Source organism: Guyanagaster necrorhizus (genome assembly GCF_019112545.1).
Source record: "Guyanagaster necrorhizus MCA 3950 unplaced genomic scaffold BT62scaffold_15, whole genome shotgun sequence".
NCBI classification, from domain to species: domain Eukaryota; kingdom Fungi; phylum Basidiomycota; class Agaricomycetes; order Agaricales; family Physalacriaceae; genus Guyanagaster; species Guyanagaster necrorhizus.
In genome coordinates, this window is record NW_025064894.1 from 764,093 (window position 1) to 780,170 (window position 16,078).

General features: G+C 44.9%; 4 protein-coding genes across 4 annotated transcripts; 1 reads left to right on the forward strand and 3 right to left on the reverse strand.

The window, feature by feature from the left end:
• Positions 1-9,660: 9,660 nt before the first annotated feature.
• Positions 9,661-10,070, reverse strand: BT62DRAFT_1026234 (uncharacterized protein; the record flags this gene model as incomplete). The annotated part of the gene is made up of 1 exon (XM_043178295.1): positions 9,661-10,070. A coding segment is annotated over one exon (312 nt), but the record flags the coding sequence as incomplete, so codon positions are not given.
• Positions 10,071-11,072: 1,002 nt separating this feature from the next.
• BT62DRAFT_1007088 (uncharacterized protein) lies at positions 11,073-11,517 on the reverse strand (the record flags this gene model as incomplete). The annotated part of the gene is made up of 3 exons (XM_043177302.1): positions 11,073-11,215; positions 11,283-11,376; positions 11,434-11,517. The coding sequence occupies 3 exons, from the start codon at positions 11,515-11,517 to the stop codon at positions 11,073-11,075; spliced, it is 321 nt and encodes a 106-aa protein (XP_043038859.1).
• A 295-nt stretch (positions 11,518-11,812) lies between these two features.
• BT62DRAFT_969875 (general substrate transporter) lies at positions 11,813-14,057 on the forward strand (the record flags this gene model as incomplete). Its single annotated transcript, XM_043188958.1, has 9 exons — positions 11,813-12,131; positions 12,186-12,268; positions 12,337-12,498; positions 12,551-12,812; positions 12,872-12,966; positions 13,021-13,132; positions 13,182-13,433; positions 13,490-13,648; positions 13,705-14,057. The coding sequence occupies exons 1-9, from the start codon at positions 11,927-11,929 to the stop codon at positions 14,055-14,057; spliced, it is 1,683 nt and encodes a 560-aa protein (XP_043038860.1). The 5' UTR covers positions 11,813-11,926.
• Positions 14,058-14,138: 81 nt separating this feature from the next.
• Positions 14,139-16,078, reverse strand: BT62DRAFT_191236 (uncharacterized protein). The gene is made up of 3 exons (XM_043179994.1): positions 15,517-16,078; positions 14,740-15,465; positions 14,139-14,684 (listed from the first exon to the last, which is right to left on the reverse strand). Exons 1-3 carry the CDS (start codon positions 15,820-15,822, stop codon positions 14,286-14,288), a joined length of 1,431 nt encoding a protein of 476 aa, XP_043038861.1. The 5' UTR covers positions 15,823-16,078; the 3' UTR covers positions 14,139-14,285.

A 16,078-nucleotide genomic window follows, 5' to 3' on the forward strand; every position in this document is an offset into this window, starting at 1 on the left:
ATTCAGGTCCATAGCCTTTCCAGCTAACCAGATAGTCCATGGTCATAGTTGAGCCCCCCCCTACATGCCCTAATTTTTTGTAATTTATGGTTTAATACTTGGTTGACTTCATAGTATTCCTCATCATTGATTAAGTTTGGTGGTGGAGGAGATGATCACACTTGATTGGAGAATGCTGGTGCAATGTATGAGATTAATAATATCTCATTGAAGACATCATGGATTTTCCATGTCTCAGGAAGGCACAGTTTATAAGCACTGATTCTGACCTTGGAGATGATGGTGAAGAGACTAATGTGTTTGTCCATAAGTTTGCATTTTGGGCATGATAAATGAAGGTTTGCTGTGTCAAGCCAAACTTTGTCATTGGCTAGATAGTTGTGTGTAAAGAGGTGGTGTTTGTCATATTGAGTTTTCATCATGGCCACCACCTTTTCTAGTGCATTCTTTGTTTCAATATGGATTTTGGTCATAGTGGTCACAAAGTCTGTGAAAGCAGAGGTCATGACATGGTGTCATTTGGTTTGGCTGATGTTTGGATGGTGACCATAATTGATGAAGAATGGGGTTTTTCCTGTCATGGAGTGAATTCAGTTGTTATGTTAGAATGCAGCTAATGCTAGCCACTCGACTCAATCATCTTGTCAATAGTTGATAAAGAGACAAAGGTATTTTTCCATCTCTTGGTTGGCATATTCTGTCTGCCCATCAGTCTGAGAGTGGTATGTGGTTGATGCATTCCATTTAATATTTAGGAGATGGTAAAGGTTGTCTAGGAATTTGGAGACAAATTGAGGATCTCTGTCTGAAATAATGACTTGAGGCATGCCATATTTCACATAGACTTCATCATGTAGGATCTTTGCCCATCTCTCAGAAGTCAGTTCCATTGAGCAGGCAATCAGAATGATTGCTTTGAAGAACCAGTCAACTATGAAAATGATGGCATCATAGCTGTTACAGTCTGAGAGTCCAGTGATCATGTCGACTGAGATATGGGTCCATGGTGATGATGGAACCTCATTTGAGTGAAGAAGGGCAGCATGGGCTTGCATTGATGACTTGCCTCATTGACAGACCTCGCATGCCTTGACATATGTAGTGATGTCATTGCCCATCTTCAGCCATCAGTATTCTCACAGTACCAACTCTTTGGTCTTTGCTATGCCAGAGTGACTGGCAGTTGCATGATCATGACAGATGGCAATAATTTCGCCACATAACTCTTGATCATGAGGAATATAGATGCACCTATTGTAGCAGATTAGACTGCCATCCTTTATCATCCCACATTTATGGTTGAGGGACAGAGCTACTTGTTGATCTCATTTGTTGTTGTCATGTGTCATACTCTTAATGTGCTCATGGATCTCTTCTTCTGTCAGCATTATCATAGTTCTGAAGTGCTCAGACTGTAATAACATCACCCTATTATTGTTATCCCCCCCCTGGTTGTGGTCTGTTCATCAACTAAGAAAGTCAGCCTTCTTATTAGCCATGCCTGCCTTGTGATGGAGTGTATACTGATATTGACTGAGTTTGATTACCCATCTGGCTTGTCAGTGATTCAACTTTTGGGGTTGTCAGAAATACTGAAGGTTTTGATGATCAGTCCAAATTTCAAAAATTTCTGCAGCCCCAATCAGATAATGTCACCACTCCTCTAGGGCAAGCATTATTGCAAGCAATTTCTTGTTGTAGATCTTGTAATTTTGTTCTGTGATGGTGAAGGTCTTGAAAAGGAATGCAATAGAGTGCTATTTCTCTTTCTGCATCTGGGAGAGTACTGCTCTGATGGCTCCCTCACTGGAGTCAGCTTCAACTCAGAATCTCCCTTCCTGGATGAGAATGGCTAATACTACATCCTCGGCTAATCACCTTTTCAGGTCATCAAAGGTGGCCTGTTGGGAGAGGCCTCAGGTCCAGGGGGCATTGCTGGTCAATTGCATCATTGAACAGATGATCTTACTATAATCTTGGATAAAACACCAATAAAAGTTTGTAAACCCGAGAAAGAATTGTAACTCCTTTTTCTTAGCTGATTCCAGCCACTCTGTTACCTCTGCTACCTTAATGGGGTCCATTCAGATACTTCCTTCACTGATGATAACTCTGAGATACTCAGTCTCAAGTACCTTGAATTTGCATTTTTCCACCTTGAGAAACAGTTTGTTCTTCCTCATAAGGGCTAGCACTTGTCATACTAGTTTTCAGTGCTCCTCCTTGGTCTTTGACATGATCAGGATGTTGTCAAGATAAATGGTGACTTTTCCTGTAGAGATGAGATCTTTGAAGATATCATTCATCATCCATTGAAATGTGGCTGGTGAGTTAGTGAGCCCAAAGAACATTACTGTGGGCTCGAATAACCCTTGGTTGGTTCAGAACACCATCTTCCATTTATTGCCTTCCTTGATCCTAACATTGTTATATCCCCACTGGACATCCAACTTAGTGTAATACTTCACACCATAGAGTTTGTCCATCAGCTCTGAGATCAGGAGTAATGGATACCAGTTTTTAATGGTCATTTCATTGAGCTTTCAGTAATCTTGGACCAGATGAAGCTTACCATCCTTCATCTTGATGAAGAAGAATGGTGACACCATTGGTGATTTCAATAGTTGAATGCATCCACTGGACAAGTTCTTGTCTAAGAACTTGTCAAGCTCCTGTTGTTTATTGTTGCCAAGCAGATATGTTTTACAGTCCAGATTGGCATTGGCATTGGGAATTAGTTTGATGGCATGATCCCATGGCTTTGGCTCTGGTAATTCATCAAAGCTCTCCTTCTTGAATAGGTCTCTGAAATCCTGTGCCCACTCTGGTACCATTTCTTCAAACATCCTCTCTTGCTTCTGTTCATTTGCTCTTGCAGCTAGGTTATTGGCATGATGGACCATCCGAATGTGAAGTTCCCTCTGCAGGTCTATTGTGAGGATGGTTTCTCTGTCTTCCATCTCCTTGTCCCAGCGATCTTCCAGATCTTTATTAGGCAACTCAAATGGGATCTTCTAACATTAGCATCTTGTGAACATAATGCATCTGGTTTTTCAGTTGATTAATAGGTTATGGCATATGAGCCAATCGTGACCAAGAAAGATTTCTTTGACCCTGAGGTCTGTAACTGTGAGGTCTATTCATTCAGAATGATCTCCAATTGTGAGTCTAAGCTCAACAAACTCAGTAATCAAACTGGCTTGGTTCTTTGTTCTATCAGCATTGTAGATCAGAATTGGTGCCATGGTGGCTCAGATTGGGAGTTTGTGCTTGTCGACAAAAGCTTGGTTAATTAAACTCCCAGTGCAGCTGCTATCGATCAGAGCCATTACAGCATGAACTGATCAGGATGTGAGCATCTCAATTTGGGCTTTGGTGACTAGGTCTCACCCAGGTGTCCCAGACTGTCAGATAAATTTTTGGGGTCCATGGAGTTTATCGAGCCACTCCAGGGCTTGACATCACTCAGCTCTTCTCATTCTCTCCACTATTTCATCAATGACCTCTTCTGCTTGTGTTCAGTGGATCCAATTCTTTAGCATGGCTTTTGCCACTGCTTCATCTTTGGCTTCTTTGATGGCTCTCCAGGTCTATTCAGTACCAAATGGTTGGAGCCAAGTTGTAGAGCTTGCTGCCTCTGTTTGGCCCATAGGTGTTTGAGTTTGTTTCTGCAATTTGTGGGTGTGCAGAATAGAGAACTGTGGTATATTCGAATGCATGGTAGACATAGGAGTAACTACAGAAGTGCTATCAGTCTGACTAGCAGCTAGAATTTGCATACCATGAAGTCTATTGGCCAGCCCAATGGAATTGCTCACTGGCTGGCCCCATCTTTTACTTCCTCAACCTTGATTTCATTGTTAAGCCTTTCTTCTTCCTTTTGTAGTTCAGCAATCTGGGCCCAGATATCTTCATGGGTGCACTTCTTCTTTGGGCAATCCTTTGCCATGTGGCCCTTTTGCCTGCAGTTGAAACACTTTCCTTCTTTCTTCATATGGTCTATGTCCATTGGCTTTCCTCCTCCAGTATATGTCATCCTGGTTTCTGTCTTCTGCATGCCATAAGTGGAGGTTGTCAAGGGTCCCAATGATTTCCTAGCAGTTGTCTCCAATGACTTTGAGTTGTTCAGAGTTGGCAGGGTTGACTTCTTTGGGTAATCTTGCAGTGTCAATGATTCCACTTTCTGCCTTTGTCACTCTTTATACATCTTGATAATCCTTTCCTTCTATTCATCCTAGCCAACTGGCATCAATGCTCTGATGCCAATTGCCAAGATCATGATGATGTATGAAGAGGGGATCCTTTGCTTGAGGGCCTCAACCATTTGACCATTGTTTGCCACATTGTTCCAAATGCTGGCAAGTTTTGCAAGTTGCTCCAATTCATCAAAGTAATCAGTCACCACCTTATCACCCATTTTATATTCCTTGATCTTCTGCTTATGTACTTCTTGTACTGCAGGATCAATGAATTTGTCATAGAGCATCTATTTAAAGGTGGGCTATGAGGGGTATTAATAGTATGCCTGAGTTGATGATCGGAAGTTAGAGGAGATCAGAATCCACCATGTTTTTGCCTCCTCTTCAAGATACAAGGTGGCGAAAACTACTTTGTTCATGTTCATTCTGAGATATCCAATGTATACTTCAAAATACTGTTCACAGTTGATGAGGAACTGATCTATGTTATCAGATGCCCCTTTGAAAGGGTGGGGCTTTCATAGTAGGTCTGGTTGGCATTGGAGTACTACAGTGTTGTAGGATAGCATGCCCATTAGGTTGGGCCACTCTGACAAAGGAGGTCTCTGCCATTCATGTGGGGGTCTGAAAAAAGAGTGAAGGGAATTGTCATTCACAACTGGATTTTCCTGTGATGGCTCATCTTTTTGGACTATGACCCCATCTCAGATAGTAAACCCAAGTTGGACTGCTTCTGGATTGTCATGTATTGGTTTCTTTCCTGCACCACTTTCTTCTGCTTCATCAGCTGAGGGCTAAGCCCCTAAAATTCAGCTTCTCTTGCCAGTCTATGGGTTTTGATAGGAGACTGGTGGGTTCTTTGGCTGAGGTTGGAATCAGGATAGCTGGGTTGCTGTTGACCAGGAAGAGGGTGCAGAGTATGAGAATGTGCTTTAGACTGATGGTGCCATGTATATGGCATGTTTCAGAGTGACAGATTGTTACGATTTATTCCTTTTTCTTTCCTTTTTCTTTTCTTTTCGCGCTGAGTCAGAAGGCACAAGACCATGGGGAGCTTAGTCAGCACAACTAAAAACTTCCCATCAAGACATAATGACAGTCGTGCTCGACAACACACAATCGACCTTTTATGTATAATAGTGACACTCAAGGACAACAAGCACAATGGACGCAGACATACATAATAAGCAGTAGTATAATTAGCAGACAACTGTACAGTATTTAAGGACTGCAGCTCTCGCTGGTATACCCCAGCTTCGAGCTAAAGTTTATACATACCATTCTACCTCGAGTCTATATCTGACCTTGAGTCACACCGACTGGATATACATATAGTGAACTCAGGTGGTTCCTCGAAGTGCGAAGGAACATCTGTTTATCACATGTATCCGCTCACATGACGCTTGGGCCTAACACAGATGGAGTTTGTAGCATTGATTGTATGTGCTTTGGTAATTGATAGGTCAGTGATCTGCCGACCAGATCTTCCAGATGCTTCTTGTTGTATTGGACTGTGGCATAGTTGGTGGCCATATACCTCAGAATTTCTGTTTTGTTTTCAGTGGTAGAATGCAGATATAATTGTCCTAATTGTAATGCTACCTAAGTAGCATCATGCCATAAGAAATTTACCCCCCACAGGTGGTACTCCTGTGCCCTTGCCTCCTGTATCACCCTTTCTAATTCTTCTTTGTCTGTGTCTTCTTGCAGAAAGTAAGTGAGGTCTGCTCCAGCATGGAGTGGGTCACTGCTTTCAGTCTCCTCTCCTTTCTCATCCTCATCCTCCTCATTCTTGAGGTAGTTGGCAGGCAGGATGTAGGAACTGTCCTCATTCCCTGGCAGTCGGACTGTCATTCCACTGTTCTGGCTGAGTACTAGGACCAGGGTTGGGGCCTGGAGTATCGAGAGAGCTGCAGTAGATGGAGACTGGCTGGCTGCTGATATGCTCATCATACCAGTTTCCTTTTGTTGCTCTCACCACCTCCACTCGCTCATGATAGAGCTGGACATTTTGTCTGTATCTGTCATCAAGTAACTGCCCAACCACTCGGCTTCTGAGGAATCCTCAGAGAGCATGGGCAGGGATGTGAGCAGTCCCAGGGACCCATAGTCTGTAGTGTCTGAGGACAGACTCATCATCTCTAAACATAGTGTCAATGCTGGAGGTTTGTCAGAGAGAGGGATATTGAGGAGTTGGAGGGCATGGGAGGGTTCCACCAGCTGCAATGGTTTCATTTCACCACCAATTCTTGCTCCAGGGGTCAGAGTCAGTGCCAGGCTCTTAGAAGACTGAGGTCAAAAGGGATGACCTTGCATGTACTAGTGCAAGTATAGATGCAACCTTGGACTGGAGTCTATACCAGTTGGAGCTGTCAGCCCTCTCCAGTCAAGCCCTTTCAATAGCCCACTGCTCCTCTTGGTGTTCCCTGTCATACTTCTCAGTTTCTCTCCTCTGCCTTCTGGACTCGAGGATATGTTTCTCAAGCTCACTGTGAACTGGCTGTGATGCAGTGCACTGTTATCGTTCTTCTTGTTGGATGGCCTCATCATAATTGAATGGGACATTGACATCCTATGTAGAGAAGTATCAGTAGATGATCTCATCTCATGTTTCTCTGTTTCTTTGCTCATCATCGTGGCAGGCTGAGGATGTCCTCCCCATCCCACCACTGGTCCTGACTGAGTGGAGGAGAGAGATGGTGAAGCTAATAGGCTGGCTTTGAGGTGTCATTAGTCAGAGTCTTGTAGCCAGCTGAGCAGCATCAAGAGAGTCTCTTGCACAGTCAGCAATCCCTTTAATTCAAGAGGTGATAGTAGGATCAGGAGAGGGAGACTGCTGAAAGAAGTCTCCCAGGATGTCCTTGTTCTCATGGTTGGGCAGGGGTCCCCAGACCCATATGTTCCTGACTTCCAGGATGTGAGTGTCACAGTCTTGGCTGAGTCATCTTAGAGGGTATCTGTGTCTTTCTTCTTCTTGAATGTCTCCTTGATGCAGGCTGCTAGGCTCTGCTTTGGGTGGGAGGTTTGTGGGGGACTGATGAGATGTTCATCAGAATGTGGAGATGTCATGTAGAGGAAGGTTGGGGGTTATGTTTCTGAGGATGTGTTGGATATACTGGAACTCATTATAATGCCTAATGGCTCAGGCAGTGATGGAATGGCATCTCCAGCACAGCTGGATGATCACTAATAATCCTATCAATGTTCCAACAATAGAAGCGAGGAGTTCAAAGAACTCATGATCAAAGTTCAGGTCTAATGAGTTGATAGAGAGCATTCAGTTTTCTCTGCACTAGTGGGTATGAGAAAAGAGAAGGTACAGCTTCAAGCTAATTGTTAGATCCAAGCATCACATGAGCAGAAACATATGATAAACAGAAGCTACCTTGCACTTCAGATAGTTATCTGAGTCTACTGATGCACTTCCTGACTCAGTGTGTCACAAGGACAGAGGATCAGCTCAAGAATAGAATGGTATAGATAAACTTTAGCTCAAAGCTGGGAATTACCAGTGAGAGTGAGTTATCTTAAATACTGTATATATCACATCTAAATATACTACTACTAATTATGTGTTGTCAAGTCCTTGGTGCCCATTGTCCTTGGGCATTAATACCATACATAAAAGAATGATTGTGCATCATTGAGCATCATTGCTGCATCAAAAGATACTGACTGACTTGGCTAGTTGTGATGACTAAGCCTTATCTCCATGGTCTTAAGCACTGGTCTAGATGCCATTGACTAAGTATAAATAGGGGTTAATCTAGAGAAAGAATAGAAAAATTATAACAATTCCCTTGATGCATGCTGCTAGGTCTGGCTTCAGATAAAGAGCTTGTCAGAGGCTGATGAGATGTTCTTTGGGATTCAGAGATGTTATGTAGAGGAATATCTGGGGTTACATTGTGAAGTATGTGATGGATATGTTGGAATTTATTGTAGTGTCAAATTGCCTAGACAGTAATCAAGTGATGTCTCTGGCACAGCTGAATAATTATAAATAGACCTAAAAGTGTTCCAATGATGGAAGCTAGGAGTTCAAAGAACTCTTGATCAAAGTTTGGATCTAATGAGTTGATAGAGAGCATTCAGTTTTCTCCACACTATAGTGTGTGAGGAAAGAGAAGAAGAAGCTTTGAGCTAATTATTAGACTCAAACATCACATAAACAGATATATGTGATAAACAGCTTAGTCCCCTCACACTTCAGGAGATCAGCTGAGTCTACTGATGCATAATCTGATTGGTATGTCACAAGGCCAAGTGAATCAGCTCAAGAGTAGAATGGTGTGAAGATAAACTTTAGCTCGAAGCTGGAGATTATCAGCAAGAGCAAGCTGTCTTAAATATCATACGAGTTATAACTAATAATAATACTACCTATTGTATATTGTCAAGTCCTCTGTGCCCATTGTCCTTGGGCATCACTACCATACATAAAAGACTGATTGTGCATCATTGGCAATACTGTTGCATTGAAAGACAATGATGGACTTGGCTAGTTGTGATGACTAAGCCTTATCCCATGGTCTTAAGCACTTGTGTTGGCACTCTAACTAAGCATAAATAGGGGTTAATCATAGAAAATAAGAAATAGAAATAGAAAAATTGTAACAGCAGTGGAGAGGATGCAACAGATGTGATTATAAAAGGGTGGAAGTGATTTTTGGATCATTGAAGTATACTGATTGTCTTCAATCTTCAGACTCATCTCTTTGATTTGTTCATAGAGGATTTTCATTTTGGCAAGGTGTTCATATATATTGTCTTCATCAGGGCATGTCATATTTCTGAGCTGAGTAAGGAGATGCTCTCACACAAGATCACTCTTGCCAGTCATAACAGTGATGAGCTTCTTTCAGACAAGAGTGGCTGTTGCCTTGCTTTTGATCTCATTGAAGGTAAAGTCAGAAATGGCTTTGTAAATGATATTACACATCTTTACCTCTTTCTGCTCATATTCCTCTAGCTTATTCTCTAGCTTACCTAAGTTATCATCTGAGAGTGGATATGAAAATGCAGTATTGGAGGACCAGTAGAAGTTTCTCTTGTGCTCAACAGAGTGCAGGGATATGCAAGCTGTTCCTCAGAGATGCCAGCCAAGGCCCTTATCCAGGAACTTGGTGATGAGCTTATCTGAAAACACTACCCAGTTTGATCCATTGTCTGCAAGCTTTGTTATGCTAACTAGCTTTATTTCAGTTGTTATGGACATGCTGGTAGCAGGGTCCATAATCTGTTGGAGTTAACAAGATAGGAGTGTGGATATAGTGAATGAGGAAAAAAGATTTGGAAGAGAATGGATGCTAGAATAAAATGTCATAACATTAATCTCAGCATTGTGGTTGAAAGCTGTGTTATTTACCTAGAATAAAATGTCATAATGTTACTACATAGATGATAAGTAAATACAGTCAAAGATAGATAGGTATAGAAGGTGCTCACATCTCAGTGTTGTGGTTGAAAGCTGAGATGTGCAGAATAGTGTGACATGCTGAAAAAGAAAGAAATATCAAATAGGTAAGTGAATGTGTTTGTATTGTACTATTCCTATGTCTAACAGCTGGTTTGAGCATATGCTCCCTTTTCAGTATAATATTTGATGACCTCTGTCCATTGTTTGGCAACTGTAGTCACATGATGAACCAAATACAGTGTACCATCATGAACATGCTGAGACATTAAGAATTGTGCCACAGCCTTATCCTTGTCCCATTGGCAGATTTCAATAGCCTGCTCCTCAGTGATATGATGAGTATAACTTGGGTGAGGTGTAAGACTATTAAAGTGCCCCCACTTATCTTTTGCTGCAATGGCTATTTCAAAGCAGGTGCTGAAGATAGGCCAACTGATGTTGTTTGTCTCAAGCTATAGTGCAGAGGTAGGGAGATTTGTAGAATTGGCAAATACATTTGTTATAGACATTTGAGAGCATTAAATATATTGCAATTGGCTACTTCAAATTCAGGTAAGGGTGGGGCCCATAACCTGTAATGATTCGAGGACCAATACTAATAGGTACAACATCAGTACACTATGAAATATCATAAGTTATAAGTACAGCATTAATCATTGTAATGCTCACCCCAACTGTCACAGTTAACAGATGAGGAGAGCAACTGATGGATTATGAATACATAAATGACACATAGGTAAGACATTTATAACAGATACAAGGAAGATCAATGAAAAACGATACCTGTACAGGAACATCACTTATGTCATGACAATGCGCTTGCCTATGCATCGCCCGACAACTCCAACAGACTGCCACAAAGATATAAGCGGAATAATTACAGTCATGAGTGGTCCATTGCTTTGTCTTTTGGACAAGTTTGACAATAATGCATAATGTATGGTGGCGTAATTTTTTAATGACAGTCTGCGGACAGACTGTTATGCACTCAGGCCGATTTTCAATGATGTCCTATACTCATCCAGCGCGGTGAGGCCGATCGTTGACTGATCTTATCTTCCTTGATATCATCACGGCTTCCCTACACGACCAGGACTTTTCTCCTGACTACAGACAAGGGCAGACTACTGAAACACTTGTTGTGGCCAACGCCTTGGTTACTGGAGAATCCGACACTATTACTGAAAGTGAGGAGAAGTCGACACTGTTCGTCTTGATGCATGTAATGTGCGCCATGGTTTCCGGACTGCTCTTGGTATGCTCTTGCTGTGTTATTTAATGTTCGCTTTCAACTGAACATCGACCATTCGGGTTCTGATGCTAGTGAAAAATCTGGCACATTAGCGACTATTCGTTTAGATTTGGGGCCTGAACGATTGTCCAATGTTCAGAAAGTGCTGTGAGAAGCGTGCAACGTTTATAGCAGTCTTCAATCCGAAGAACTCTTTCTGCCTCTAAGGAATTCTTTTCGTTTGCATGACGCTGTAGGCGCTTTTAGGTGGTTTACCTACAGACGCCACGTCCGACTGGACGGGGAGAAAACCAGTGTCCGGCATCTCCGATATCATATTCATTGGAGGATCAACCGCACAAGCACCTGCCTTGTTCGCATATAGCATATTCAGCTAGTCAGCTGTCATCAGCCTGATTGTCTTTGGTAACACCTTCCTTTTCACCGTCGTCGCCCTCTTTTATATCTACAGAGTCCAAGGCTGTCAGATGTTTACCATGTCGTGACTCTAGTGTATTGGACTGACGCTGACCACAACGCGCGGACCGGAAGCTCCAGAGTATTTATCTGGACGGGGTACGGACCGTGGAATGTTCGACGACCTTCTCTGGACAGCTCTCGATATGAATTCTTATTGTCAAGTGCGCTTCGGCGGATTTCCATGACATTCTACGGGTGGTAAGGGGTGTGATACGCCGCAAACTACGTGGAGCCGATGGGGGTCGAAGGCGGGGCTCAAAACCCGCCAAATATTTTGAAACTTAGCATTCCTCTTAGTAGTGATTTTTGCATCGTTTATGCTACCATATATTCCATGATTAATTATACCTTCCCACCTTAATAGACAATCACTAGAAGGCTACCAAGAGTAACAAATAGGAAAAAGTATTCCCGGTCCGAACCGTTCCGGTCGATCAATCGTGACCCCAATGCTGAAATTAGCCGGGTTTATTTTTTTGGAGGCATCTCTTCTGCTAACGACCATTGGGGATAGGAGCGGTCCCATGATTCCTTTCTCGACCAATATTTAAACAGGTTTCTGAACAACCCATCTTTCTTCTACAACCCGATAGCATCATGGCTACCGTACACGTCCAGAACACGCCTACTTCTATTAACAGTGACGGAAAGAACGACCAGACTAATGAGTTATTCGAAGTGGCAAACGACTTGGACTCTGGAGAAATAAATGAACTTGCTGTTGTAGCAGAAGGAGAGGAGAGGACGACTTGGTTCGTCTGGACTTTAGTACTGTGTGCTACGATATCTGGACTACTTTTCGGTATGCTAGTCCACTTTTACCCATGGCGATTTTTACTGAACGTCTGCATCTGAGGGTACGATACTGGTGTAATATCAGGCGCATTAGTTACCGTGGGCTCTGATTTGGGACCAGACGCATTGTCCAGCGGCCAGAAGGTGCGTTGCGACGTGTTTCGGTCCACTAGGCCTGAATCTATCTGATACTGTGCTGTCCTGGTGCTTAGGAATTTATCACGTCTGCTACGACCCTAGGCGCCCTTCTCGGCGGTTTTGTAGCAGGCGCCATGTCTGATTGGACGGGCCGACGACTCGTGCTGGCCATATCTGATATCATATTCATTGGGGGAGCAATCGCGCAAGCAGTCTGTCACACTGTCTGGAGTATGGTCCGTATTTCTCCATATAATTGCTGCGGTCCGTTCATGAGACCCTCTGTAGATTGGTGGACGATTCCTTCTTGGTATCGGTGTCGGATTGGCCTCGTGTATCGCGCCACTGTACATCCAGGAGCTCTCTCCAACGCGTCTCCGGGGCCGTATGGTTGTCATGAATGTGGTCGCTATAACGCTGGGACAGGTCATTGCATACGGCATTGGAGCAGGCTTCGAGAATATGCATGGCGGATGGCGCTGGATGGTTGGCTTGGGATCCGTTCCAGCCGCTCTGCAATTAGTGTCTTTGCTGTTCCTTCCAGAAAGTCGTACGTGTATCCGACTTGCAGGGCCTGCTTATCACTTCGCTGACCCTCCTGACCATCAGCCCGCATCATGTTGTTGAGAGGCGACATCGCTGCCGCCCAGAAGATCATGACCAAGATCTATGCCCTCGCCAAGCCATCTGATGTGGAGCTAAAAGTGTGTATACTCGTCATGTGAAGTCCCCGTGTGTGATGCATCGTCATATATCAGGTTAAAGTTCTACAAGCATCCGTGAAGCGAAGTGTAGAGATTGCGAACAATACGACCTTTATGCAACGTTTCACGTCTATGCTAATGAATCCAGTTTATCGCAGAGCACTCAGTAAGCCTGGTTAGTCAAGTAGCATGTTGTACTAACTTCCGCGTTCTAGTCGTAGGGTGTGGATTGCAAGCGTTCCAGCAGCTCTGCGGTTTTAATACACTGATGTATTACTCAGCTACACTTTTTGCATCCATCGGGTTTAACCAGCCGACTGCAGTTAGCTTGATCGTCTCCGGCACTAACTTTATCTTCACTATCATCGCCCTCACCTGCATCGACAGGATCGGACGACGGCGGATAATGCTCATTAGTTCGCCTGGGATGATCTTTGGGTTGACGTTGGCGAGCATATCTTTCCACTGTTAGTGGTATACTTTCCCTTCCGCTGTGTTCTTCTCATTCCTTTCCACCTCACAGATCTGACCATTCACACTGGTGGCCAGCTCGTTGATGGCACCAAATACCCCACTTCATGGTCTGCCATCGTGTTATTATCTATGATTATATTCGTCGCATCATACGCTACTGGTCTCGGTAATGTTCCATGGCAGCAAGGAGAGCTATTCGCGCTCGAGAGTACGGCCCTTTTACTCGTCTTTTTTGATAATGGGACTAACAAATTACACTTCCAGTCCGTGGAGTAGGCACGTCCCTCGCTACCGCGACAAACTGGGCTGCCAACCTGCTCATCAACTCTACCTATCTCTCACTCATGGCGAAGATCACGCCTGCCGGTGCATTTGGTTTCTACGCTGGATTGTGCCTTTTGGGCTGGCTGTTCGTCATCTTCTGCTACCCTGAGACGGCGGGTCTTAGCTTGGAGGAAGTCATGATGGTGTTTAAGCATAGCTTTGGGATCAAAGAGAGCGAGCGACTGAGGGAGCGGAAGCGGGAGGTGAAAGCGGAGGGTGTGGTGCATGATGTCGCGTCGAATAGTGAAAAGGCTTCTACGGAGCGAAGGGAGGTAGCATCTCCTGATGTATAATCCATTTACCACATATTACCAATGCCATTCCTTTCTATCCTTCTCTTATATCTGAAAGAACTTCCAGAGCTCCGAAACCATGCTAATCCCTACTCGAGTGTGTTGGATCGCTCCCAACTTGCTAAGCAATACTATATACTAGCGGCACAGTCACCGCATGCGACCACAGTTCAGACCGACATAGTAACGAAGTAATGGCAATTCAACATCATAAGCGAAAGAAACAAATCAAGGGACATAAACGACTATCACCGCGTTGACCACCAGCTTATCCAGCTGACCATTCGACACGAACGGAACACGCTCCTTGCCAACCGCCTGCACATTCCCATCCGTCAAAATGGTAATCTCAGCCTCCAGAAGGGGAATAGCACCACTGCTCGCTATTCGCTGCCGCAAGTTGTCCACCTCCCCGTGAAGCTCGGGGTCTCCATAGGTACTGAAAGCACCGCGCAGAGCAGGTGTGCCTCTCCGCACAATATCGAGACCAGGGCTGGAGATATCTTCGCTGAGGGATTCGACGAGGTGGTCGATTGGCCAGATGTATCCTCCGGCGGTCCAATGTAGCTCAGGAGTGAGCTTGTATAGCCTGAGGGCATTGTACAATACCGAGTCCCCGCCTTTCAGCTGGTGAAGAGGTCGGTCAGTAAAGGCAGACGAGGTCACGAAAGAAGAGACGCACATAAGGCACCAAATATTCCGCCAAGACGTCCGCAGGACACACACCATAGTCATGAGAAAGGGAAAACGCGACCTTCCTCCCTCTAGACATATTCAACACCGGAGCGAGCAAATCAAAGAACCCATCACTAGGGTTAACCAGCGGTTCCGCAACCACCCCCACCCCCACCCCCGTCCCAAACGTCTTGAGATACACCCCATACAGGATCGACAACCTACACCCCTTCTCGACCATCTCGACCTCATAGTCACAATCCGCAAGGAAGGCCGTCCACTCGATATCGCCGTTCTTGCCGCCTTTGCCGGTGAACCGTTCCTCCGCATTGGTGCTATCGGACCGGACGATGAGTGCGCCACCGCGGAAGCGCACGGGAAGGGTTACGGTGATGGTTGCTACCCGCCCATCGTTACGGAGAGAGCGAGACTGGGGCCCCATGCGGCCGCCGGAGACGATGACTTCGAGACGGTCCCGCCGAGTGGTGAGGTACTGGCCCTCGGGGAGGGAGGGGAAGAGCGTTGTCCGGATGGCTGCTAGGATGGGATGGTTGGCGATTTCAAGAGAGGTAGTGAGTGGAAGATTTGGGGGGAAGAAGAGCGATTCGTGCTCTGCGTATGAGTCTATATCTGATGTTTGGTGGGGTCGGCAGGCGGCGATGAGGACATCGAGGGCCGGGGGGGTGTTGTAGTCGACATCGATGGGGAAATCGAGGGAATGGGTTATTCCGCTCTGGAGAGTTAATGATCAGCAGAGATCGACATCACAGAACGTGTAGCGTACCTTCGTCCGGAAAAACAGAACCAGCTGTGAGGGATCCAAAGGGATTCGACCAGAGATTGAGAACACGCGAGTTTTGGCGGTGAGAAGGCGCGAGATGTGATCTCGGTATATGAGCTCCTCTTCGTAGCCTTGGTGCAGAGCAGGCGCTACGGTGTGTGGGCGATAAGGTGACCTAATGCTGCGCTCGATCTGAAAGTCGCCGCTGGGAAGGCTGGGGCTTGAGTAAACATAAGGTGTTCCGTCAGAGCCTACGCGACCATAGAATCCCAAGGGACTTGGTGCGCGGCCGCTCGGGGAGATATTCATTGGGGAGGTCGACGGGTCTTACGAGAGGAAAGCTAACTTTGTAGGGCTGCGCAAAGAACGGAAAACACGAGTTAAGGTTCCATTGTCACGATGGAACAACGTGTACGATGATCGGAACATCTAGGCTTGCCTTCCCAAGCATGGAACTCGTTGTGACAGTTGACAAAGCTTTCACGATGAATGAGACACGATTGACGTTATTGGTACTATCTCCAAGTACTTCGAAGGTCTGACAAGAAAGGGTATTACGCACCAA